The sequence below is a fragment of the Oncorhynchus mykiss genome, chromosome 6 (assembly GCF_057628025.1).
Source record: "Oncorhynchus mykiss isolate SJ-2025 chromosome 6, ASM5762802v1, whole genome shotgun sequence".
NCBI lineage: Eukaryota > Metazoa > Chordata > Actinopteri > Salmoniformes > Salmonidae > Oncorhynchus > Oncorhynchus mykiss.
Genome location: NC_143027.1, coordinates 14699753 through 14710680, shown reverse-complemented (window position 1 = coordinate 14710680; position 10928 = coordinate 14699753). Strand labels below are relative to the sequence as shown.

The window sequence follows — 10928 nt, the reverse complement described above, 5'->3', positions numbered from 1 at the left end:
TGTAGCTTACTTTTTGCATATCTAAATAATGGAAAATGAAAATATTTAATTGTGTAGGCCTAAATACATAAACCACGAGGAATCACAGTTGAAACGAGAATTTGTACCAACCCTGCAACACTTTATTTACATGACTAATTGTGTAACATACTAGTCATTGGAACACCACGTGTGTATTCATTAGTCGCACACTGTAGCAAAACTTTTGGACCATAGCGAAAGGTTTTGCAATGAAAACTCCTATTGGACAAATTCCAGTAAGTCCCTCCCTGTTTGGATCCTAGTGAATACCCCCCTGGGAACTTTGATTATTGTCTTGTCGACTCATGACCAGGACCTTCAATTATTTAATCAAGGACATGTCTTTTTAATATCAATAATAACTAGGTGAAGAAGGCTAGTGTGCAGTGTGTTATTTAAAAGAGATTGAATTACAACAAACATTCCAAATCCGATTCAAATAAACACTTCTGGAGCTAACAAGTCTCAATTCCAAGAAATCATGACCAAATTCCCCTCTGCATTTTACTGTAGAACACAGTTGATTTATGTGTGGTTTCGATTCAAAATTCTTGCATTAATGGTACATTAGGAGTGTCTAAGAGGCAGGCGTTGGGGAGATCATAAAACATGGTTTAAATGCAATCATGTCAAGATGTCTTCGAGGTATAGTCGGAGGGAGGGGGCATATTGTGAAAACTTGTGACGTGAGGAAATGACCACAAACATGTCTAACGTCAGAGAAAAAGAGAGCACATCATTGCCAGTAACCTTAAATGTAGAAAGTTTAGTAATGTCCAATTGTTAATCTTCTCCTTCCCTGCCTACATGATTGTAAACTGTCGGAAAACTGTCACTGTTCGCTGAGAACTCTACTATAAATAATATAACACATGACTGTGTTGTACCGAACTTTTGATAACTAGCTAGTATCGTTCACTATTTTTCCTCCATTCAAATGTAGCTCATTTGATATTGACCACACCTTCATCAGGAAGTAATCAAGCAACTTCTCAATCAACTTTGCACGCATTCATTATGAATAAAAAGATTTTCCGATATACATCGCATGTAACCTGCATGACGCAAGAGAAACAAATCTTACATGAAACTTGCCTCTTATGAATGAGTTCACCTCAGAGTAATACCTTGACTTCCGCGTTTCAGAAGTAGGTTAGGTATTGTCACTGTCTCTAGCGTTTAAATTGTACACCACTGAAATAAATGATGCACTGACTGCATGTGTTTTCGACACTAAAGAAACCAACTGAAATAGCTAGCGAATAGTTTGCGCTAGCTAGTGCCCCATACTTTAAATTCTACGCATGTTTTGAAAGCAAAGATATTTGAAGTTTGATAACTTAGCCCATAAAAATGTCCAGTAAATTGTAAGCCAATCAGGGAAGGGCTTGTGTGAGTGCGTAATGACGCACTAGTAACTAGGTCATTTCAAAGGACGAAGAGGAAGTGTGATGTGGCTTTGAGAAATTTAGCTACAAAAATGGTAAGAGTGAGAGTTGTTCAACTTTTCAATATCAATTCGTGACAATGGTTGATATAGGTTTTAGTATATAGTATCCAATTACCTCTATATGACATGAGTAGCTGGCAAATGTTTCTGCAGACAGTATGTGTAGCTAGCTTACTTGTTAGCAAACAGTACTGTAACGTTAGCTAGCTTTGCCAACAAGGGCAATAAATCACGACAAAACATCTCGATCTGTTGTCTCAGTTTCTCCCATCATACTGAACCAGCCCTTTCATTTGATAGCCGTATTTGTTAGATGTCGATTGCATATCCACATGGTAGATGCCAATCAGTGTAACAGTTCGCAAACTCGACCAAATTGTGCCACGTCTGGTGCTTTAAAGACGACGGGGTTTGCGAACTCAAAAATAGGTCAAATGATGACGTCAGTGATCTTCGGGTTGGAAAGTGGGGACTCCAGAAAGAGGCCCGAGTTTTCGAAATGTAATTCCGAGTTGGATGACCGTTCAAAACGATTTTTCCCATTCGGAACTCGTTTTTTCCGAGTTCCCAGTTGTTTTCTAACGAGCCTTTCCGTTCCGGGCCACCAATGTAGCATGCCTTTGTATTTTATACCGCATTCACGTGCTAGTCAGAACTTGAACATTTCCGACTTTCTAACTGGTTCTACTTATACACGAGCAGCGTTCAACGAATCAGCAAGTCGAACACTTCCGTGTTTCCCAGTTCCAACTAGAATGCGCCGTTTACATCGTGACCTATTTCATTACGGCTTACATCATCTTCACTGAGTCCTTGCCTATGTTTTGCGTTACGCCTTACATCATCTTCACTGAGTCTTTGCCTGGTGGCGGAGCCTTTGTAACGCAAAATATGGAGGAGAGCCTGTCTCATCAGCTAGCGAAATATGGGATGGGTATAATTTGTGGCACGTTTCAACAGGCATCTGTGTCAAACACTTCGTAAAGTACAAGGTTGCCAACAAACAACGCATACAAAGTAACATGATCAATCCACCTAGCGAACTAGCTGCCGAATAGGCATCCATTTATTCTTAGTTTGTCGATAGGCTACCAGAGTGAGCACAGACATTTTTCGAGAATAAACATTGAGAGTAAAACACGTAATTAAATGGCCCACTCCCTACCCCGGTATCTTATTCTGCCGCTATACAACTTTGTGTGCGTTGTTTGTTGGCAACCTTGTTATTTACAACGTTTTTGGAACGGAATCCTGTTGGAATGTTCCACAAATTATACCCACCGCAAAATGACTTTTTCGTTCAAGACAGGATACATATTGTTTCGGGTGATAATATAAAATGTTTTGTATAGTTATTTTTTTCTCAACTTGTTTCTTTAACTTAATTTATAAACCGGGTGGTTTGATCCCTGGATGCTGAACATATGACAAAACAATACTGTTTACTGTTCTAATTACATTGGTAACTAGTTTATAATCACAATAAGGCGCCTCTGGGATTTGTGGTATATGGCCGTATACCACAGCCCTAAGCCGTGGTATATTGGCCACATACCACATCCCCCTGGGCCTTAATGTTTAAATATAGCAAGTCAAGCTAGCTTGTACTGCAGCGCAGCTAGCTGGCTAAAAGGTAGGCTAGGTTGAAGATTCCATTGTAGCTAGCAACCTTATAATTATCATCAAAAACGTCATTACCATCGCATTAAACTTAAACGGGAAGCAACTGTCATATAATATAATTGTCTTAATAGCCAATGTGTATTATTTAACATTACTATTAAAATGGTACTTATTTATAGGAATGGTTAATTGTTTACAAGTTGCTAGCTATCCCATAAAGCCATCACTGAAAACCACATATTTTCATCTTCTGTGGTTTGGTAACTTCCTGTTCTTCAACAGAGTCTGGCTGGACTGAAGATGATACAAAGTTTGGAAAGTTTCAAAGTATGCGGCCTCAGTCTCGCAATGGACCCTTCCATTTTCACTCAGTTGTGGATGTCTCATTGAAATGCATGACATCCAGCGCAACATAACTGAGTGCTTATGGGTAATGGGAACGAGGCTTGACATGCTGAATACACCGGCCATCCGCGCCATCATGCGCATGCGTATTTTGTCTATCCCCACCAGACACAATCGTGACGTGCAGGTTAAAATACCAAATTCAACTATGAATCAATTATATTAATTTATGGGCAGGTCGAAACACACATTCAACATTAATTGACATTTAGCTAGCTAGCTGTTGCTAGCCTATTTGTCCAGGGAGATTAACGTTTGGTTATTTTACCTGATATGCATATGGTCCTCCTTTTAGTTGGTTATTTGTAGAATTTTGACCTGGAGTCATACAAATCATGAGTTTCTCTAGTCCAATGCTTAATCCACAAATGTATTATATTATTTGTATTGTTTAATTCACTTCCCTTTGACCTGCACTGTTGGCGCTCGCATAAGAATTACATTGTACCCTACAATAGCATCTGCAACCCTATGCATGTGACTCATAAATTCTGCAAATCTATAAAAGAAAAGCTTTTTAGTTATCTTTTAATCTCTTCTCATTTGTCTTTCAAGCACCCACGTGGGTTTATCTTCCTGAAATCCAGTAAGGAGGGGACCTGTGGAGTGTCTCAAATAGAACCAAGTTGTATTCTAGCGATGGCTACGCAAAATGCTCATTCACACGCGCGAGCGGTGTGGGGGAAATTATTGAATAATATGTATGTGTTAAAAATACATATGCTCACACGCCACATGTACGATGAGGTTTGCACGTTATGTTGTCTACAGGAGGATGCCCAACTGCTGAACGTTTTTGAGAAGGTCCTCCGCAAAAGCAGCCACTAGCTAATGTTACAGGCGTGGGCTAGGTTTAGAGCCTTTATACCAAATCAAACTTGATTTCAAATATTGTATGCCCAATTGTTGGGATGCTAAGAATTTGTTTTATATGTTAATTTTATTAATTTAAATACCTATTTTCTTGGTGAAAATTTTAGTCTGATGCATTTCTTTCATTTGTCACTCTCTCCTCTTGCAGTCTGCCATTTTTAACTTCCAGAGTCTTCTGACTGTGATTCTTCTACTCATCTGTACATGTGCCTACATCAGAGCTCTAGCCCCCAGCCTGCTAGACAAGAACAAGTCAGGGTAGGTACCATTTGAGTTCAGTTTATACAATTATGGGCAACTCGGGGTGTTAGCCCATGTTACAGACAAGGTCTATGAGTATATCACAAGCAAACCGTGCAACTTAATTCCCGATCTGTGATTGTACTGTTTGTGCCAAGTTTTCCACGTCAGAAGGTCCTTAATTGGTAGAAAATTCTAATTTTAAAAAGGCATTATTTACAGTGCCCAATAAATAATTAAATCCAATTGTTAGATGGTACTTTTTGGACCACCAGCCACTGTGGCAGGTAGATTTTTATTTATTTTTAATCTTAAAGCCACTCAGATTTTTTCCCCAGACAAAATATATTTTTGCCATGCATATATAAAAGAAGAAACTAAAAGCAGATGACCATGCTTTGTAATGTTTCTAAAACAAGACATTTCTTAGTAAAGATACGAGCCTACCAGACGAGCTAAATTACTTCTATGCTCGCTTCGAGGCAAGCAACACTGAAGCATACATGAGAGCATCAGATGTTCCGGATGACTTTGTAATCACTCTCTCCGTAACCAATGTAAGACCTTTAAACAGGCCAACATTCACACGCATTACCAGGACGTGTACTCGGAGCATGCGCTGACTCTTTGCTGTCAGTGGAAGCAGAAGACTCAAACTAGCATTGAAAAACAACCAAGCCACCTCCCGGGTGGCGCAGTGGTTAAGGGCGCTGGTGGCAGCGCCAGCTGTGTCACCAGAGACTCTGGGTTCGCGCCCAGGCTCTGTCGCGACCGGGAGGTCCGTGGGGCCACACGCAATTGGCCCAGCGTCGTCTGGGTTAGGGAGGGCTTGGCCGGTAGGGATATCCTTGACTCATCGCGCACCAGCGACTCCTGTGGCGGGCCGGGCGCAGTGCACGCTATCCAAGGTTGCACGGTGTTTCCTCCGACACATTGGTGCGGCTGGCTTGCATGCGCGCTGTGTTAAGAAGCAGTGCGGCTTGGTTGGGTTGTGTATCGGAGGACGCATGACTTTCAACCTTCGTCTCTCCCAAGCCCGTACGGGAGTTGTAGCGATGAGACCAGATAGTAGCTACTAAACAATTGGATACTACGAAATTGGGGAGAAAAAGGGGGAAAATTCGGGGGGGGAAAGCAACCAAGCTTGTGAGCAAACCAATGTATTAAATCCAGTTGTTAGACGCTAACAGAAAAATGCAGTGAAGTGCTGCGCACGGGCATAAGAAACACGAGGACAAAGTCTAATTTCGTAGACTTGCGCATAAATTAGACAAATTTTTATGCCCGTGCGCAGCACTTCACTGCATTTTTCTGTTAGCGTCTAACAACTGGATTTAACTGCTCAGTGATGCCAATTTAACAACAGCCTATCAATATACATTCTAATGTGGGACGCTTCTCCAATGTTATGCCCGAAGACGGAATGTTACTGCACTGGGCTACCAGATATAATGCAGTTATAAGGACAAACCATAAAGTTCAACTAGAAGAACAATACTTTTTCTATTTTTCTAGATAGCCTTATTTGTTAGCTATTGACAGTGACACATTAATACTTGTGTTAAACAATTTTTGCTTTATTTCTCAACAAATAAACAACTTGTCAGAGAATGTTAGACCAGCCTATTCTCCTCTCCATTGGGTCATTATTTTTCTTGGGAGAACACAGTCCATGATTCACTATAATGAGGCTGAGGTAACCTAGTTTCACACAGCTAGAGCTAGGAGGGACGCAGTAAGTATTTTGCGCAAGAATGATTTGTTCTTGAGTGTTTTTGGTTGTGATGTGCCACAGCAAATGTTTCATCATGGGTCCAATGCGTGTTGCGATTGATTGAATCTCTGAGACTAGCATCACTGCTACATCGACCAATATTCTTATCTCTATGAAAAGGATGTGTTGTTGTTGACAATCTAAAACAACACTTGTTTCCTGTACTACACTCTTTCAGTGGCAAAATAAAACAATCACTGGAAAACATTCTGTTTGCCCCAAAAACATTTACTTCAGATACATGAGCTAATTTATTTCATAGTGCAAGAGTTTAGAATGGAAAGCCTGCTCTGGTCATTGAGGGATTGGGTTGGAGAGGTGAGGTTGGCCAACTAGCACACACACAGGAGCATAATCTGTCTGACCACACACACACCTAAATATTCAATCTGTGGATGAAAATGCAGTCTTAGAAATGCCAGTTATGGAATTCAAATCACATTGTATTAGTCACATGCGCCGAATACAACTGGTGTAGACCTTACAGTGAAATGCTTATTTACAAGCCCCTAACCGACAGTGCAGTTTCAAAAAATATGGATAAGAATAAGAGAGAAAAGTAACAAGTAATTAAAGAGGAGCAGTAAAGAATAACAATATATACAGGGGGGTGCCTCCAGTACAGAGTTAATGTGAGAGGGGCACCGGTTAGTTGAGGTAGTATGTACATGTAGGTAGAGTTAATTAAAGTGACTATGCACAGATGACAACCGAGAGTAGCAGTGGTGGTGGGGGGGGGGGTGGGGGGCAAATGTGAATAGTCTGAGTAGCTATTTGACTAGATGTTCAGCAGTCTTATGACTTTTGGGGGGGGGGGGGGAGCTGTTTCGAAGCCTCTTGGACCTAGACTTGGTGCTCCGGTACAGCTTGCCGTGTGGTAGCAGAGAGAACAGTCTCTTACTAGGGTGGCTGGAGTCTTTGACAATTTTCATGGCCTTCCTCTGACACCGCCTGGTAGAGGTCCTGGATGGTAGAAAGACTAGCCCCAGTGATGTACTGGAACATTCGCACTACCCTCTGTAGTGCCTTGCGGTCGGAGGCCGAGCAGTTGCCATACCAGGCAGTGATGCAACCAGTCAGGATGTTCTCGATGATGCAGCTGTAGAACCTTTTGAGGATCTGAGGACCTATGCCAAATCTTTTCTCCTGAGGGGGAATTGGTTTTACAGGGCCTTCAGAAAGTATTCACACTCCTTGACTTTTTCCACATTTTGTTGTACAGCCTGAATTTAAAATGAATTAAATGTAGATGTTTTGTCACTGGCCTACCTACACACAATACCCCATAATGTCAAAGTGGAATTATGTTTTTTAATCAACGGAAAAGCTGAAATGTCTTTGAGTCATTAAGTATTCAACCCCTTTGTTATGACAAGCCTAAAAGAAGTTAATGAGTGAAAATGTGATTTGCTTAACAAGTCACATAAGTTGCATGGATTCACTCTGTGTGCAATAATAGTGTTTAACATGATTTTTGAATGACTACCTCATCTCTATACCCCACACATACACTTATCTGTGAAGTCCCTCAATCAAGCGGTGAATTTCAAACAGATTCAACCACAAAGACCAGGGAGCTTTTCCAATGACTCGCAAAGAAGGGCACCTATTGGTAGATGGTAAAAAAAACATTGAATATCCCTTTGAGCATGGTGAAGTTAATTACACTTGTTCATGGTGTATCAATACACCCAGTCACTGCAAAGATACAGGCGTCCTTCCTAACTCCATTGCCGGATTTCACCATGAGGCCAATATTGACTTTAAAACAGAGTTTAATGGCTGTGATAGGTGAAAACTGAGAATAGATCAACTGCATTGTAGTTACTTAAGGATCAACAACATTGTAGTCACAATACTAACCAATTTGATAAAGTGAAAAGAAGGAAACCTGTGCAGAACAAATATTCCAAAACATGCATCCTGTTCGCAACATGGCACTAAAGTAATACTGCAAAAAATGTGGTAAAGCAATTCACTTTTTGTCCTGAAAACAAAGTGTTATGTCTGGGGCAAATCCAATACAACACATTACTGAGTACCACTCTCCATATTTTCAAGCATAGTGGTGGCTTCATCGTGTTATGGGTATGCTTGTATTTGTTAGACTGGGGTGTTTTTCAGGAGAGAAAAAATGTATTCACCTTTCAGCAGGACAATAACCTAAAACACAAGGCCAAATCTACGCTGGAGTTGCTTACCAAGAAGACAGTGAATGTTCCTTAGTGTTGACTTAAATCTACTTAAATGTCTTTGGCAAGAAAATGGTTGTCTAGCAATGATCAGCAACCAATTTGACAGAGCTTGAATAATTTTGAAAAGAATGTGAAATGTTGCACAATCCAGGTGTGGAAAGCTCTTAGAGACTTACCCAAAGAGACTCACAGCTGTACTCAGCTTCTACAAAGTTTTGACTCAGAGGTGTGAATACTTATGTAAATTATATATCTGTATTTCACATTCAATAAATGTGCAAAAACTTCTACAAACATGTTTTCACTTGGTCATTAAAGGGTATTGTGTGTAGATGATTAAAACATATATATTTTGATTTCAGGCTGTAACACAACAAAATGTGGAAAACTTTCTGAAGGCACTGTAGGTGTCTAGTCCTGCTGAGTAGAATTCATATCATGGAGCTTCTTCAGATAGGAGGCGCCATTGCCTCCTCTTCTACCACCACGATAAGAGCCCGTACATGGGCACGGATGTGAACTGGCTGGCCTGTCTGTGTCTCCTCTGTGGAGATAATGCTCAATGTCCAGTGTCTCTCCTGTGTTATCACACACAGTGGAGCTGTGAAAGAGGCCTTCCTGGTTGCCACCTCATGGCTCAGTAGCTCATCTTCAACCCCTGGCTATAGGCCCCCTACAGCAGCAGGGATGTGATAGGACTTGGCCACTATCTTCAGACTCAAGTATTTCTGTCTTTCCTTTTGATGTGGCTTAGGGGAAAGGCACGAGGAGGGATTGTGTAGGGTTTGGCCACCATGTTTAATTATGAAGTTATAATTTTTTTTTATTGAGCTGTTGAATTAAATATATGTTGTTCCCTTTCAGAATTTTGGGAATATTCTGGAAGTGTGCCAGAATAGGTAAGCTATGTACAGCCTTTTTTTCTTAATTGTTTAGCTGATTGCTAATATGTCGATTTGTTATATAAGAGTATTTGTGACCGAACACAGTCTTATAACTCTTTCTTTTTCTCTTGCTCTCTTTTTTTTTAGGTGAACGTAAGAGTCCCTGGGTGGCTTTTTGCTGTGTCTTGATGGCTTTCAGTATCCTGTTTGTACAGTAGCACACCAGACGAGGAGGGGAGAAGAGGAACAAGAAAGGAGAAGAAGCATCAAATGGACTGTACGATCCACACAACGCACAGCAGAACCTGGATAGAGAGAAAGGGAAAACCCATCTCCACCATAGTAATGGATAGAGCGAGGGGTCTGTGTATGAGGCTGGGGTTGTCAGTGGTTGTCCCCTCGCCCATAAGGAGTGTGTGAAATTCACCAGGGACTCTTGTCGGTGTGTGTAATGTTTACTCCATTCATGGGAGGGGGGGGGGCAGGCAATGTCTCCTCCACTATTCAGTCAAATGCTTTAGTGACTCAGTTTCACCCTCTCTTTGTTCATGGGATCAAAACATTGTTTCCTCTCTTGTGCTAGAGGTTGGTCATAGAATTTCAAACATATCGTGAAAGACAGTGGTTTGTATTTTGCCTTGATTGGGCACTAAACTAACTTTACTGTGTTTTTGTAATTGAGAAGTGTCATTTTTTGAGGACATGTATGCTTTCTCCATGAAACGATACGATCGGGGAACACCTGTTTCATGGGGAATTTTATATTTGTTAATTGAACTGCAACGTGGAAAGTTTATAATGCATTTACAACACAAGCTCATAGTCTTATCATATCTCCTTTATATTATTGAGAGGTTATTGTTGGAAGTCAATGTGATCAAAATAACATGACACCCAGCAGTCATAAGGCTGATTGTCTTAACTACATGTCAGTTTCACAGAGCAGTGTATTTTTCGTGTTGTAATGGGTCTATTTATTAAATAACCTTTTTCGAAACTGTTTGAGGCGCCCAGTTTGTTACATAGTCAAGTACTTTAAGATCCATGCATCTATGCTTATTTCATATTTGGCATCTGTCAATCCTAGTTAACCCTTGGAATGCACTATGGTAGAGTTGAAGTCGGAAGTTTACATACACCTTAGCAAAATACATTTAAACTAAGTTTTTCACAATTCCTGACATTTAATCCTAGTAAAAATGCCCTCTCTTAGGTCAGTTAGGATCACCACTTTATTTTAAGAATGTGAAATGTCAGAATAATAGTAGAGAGAATTATTTATTTTAGCTTTAATTTCTTTCATCACATTCCCAGTGGGTCATAAATTAAATTAATATTTGGTAGCATTGCCTTTAAATTGTTAAACTTGGGTCAAACTTTTTGGGTAGCCTTCCACAAGCGTCCCACAATAAGTTGGGTGAATTGTGGCCCATTCCTCCTGACAGAGCTGGTGTAAAGGAGTC

The 10928-nt window shown here is 40.5% G+C and overlaps 1 protein-coding gene across 1 annotated transcript; it reads left to right on the top strand.

Moving 5' to 3' along the window:
• The first annotated feature begins 1165 nt into the window (after nt 1-1165).
• On the top strand, nt 1166-10462 carry LOC110525308 (protein kish-A). The gene is made up of 4 exons (XM_021605319.3): nt 1166-1504; nt 4521-4630; nt 9446-9480; nt 9613-10462. Exons 1-4 carry the CDS (start codon nt 1502-1504, stop codon nt 9681-9683), a joined length of 219 nt encoding a protein of 72 aa, XP_021460994.1. The 5' UTR covers nt 1166-1501; the 3' UTR covers nt 9684-10462.
• Nucleotides 10463-10928: the final 466 nt, after the last annotated feature.

Excerpts from the sequence above, each read along its gene's own strand:
- LOC110525308 (XM_021605319.3), top strand. Across the intron at positions 4,631-9,445 it reads CTAGACAAGAACAAGTCAGG|AATTTTGGGAATATTCTGGA; the intron begins GTAGGTACCATT and ends GTTCCCTTTCAG. Across the intron at positions 9,481-9,612 it reads CTGGAAGTGTGCCAGAATAG|GTGAACGTAAGAGTCCCTGG; the intron begins GTAAGCTATGTA and ends CTTTTTTTTTAG.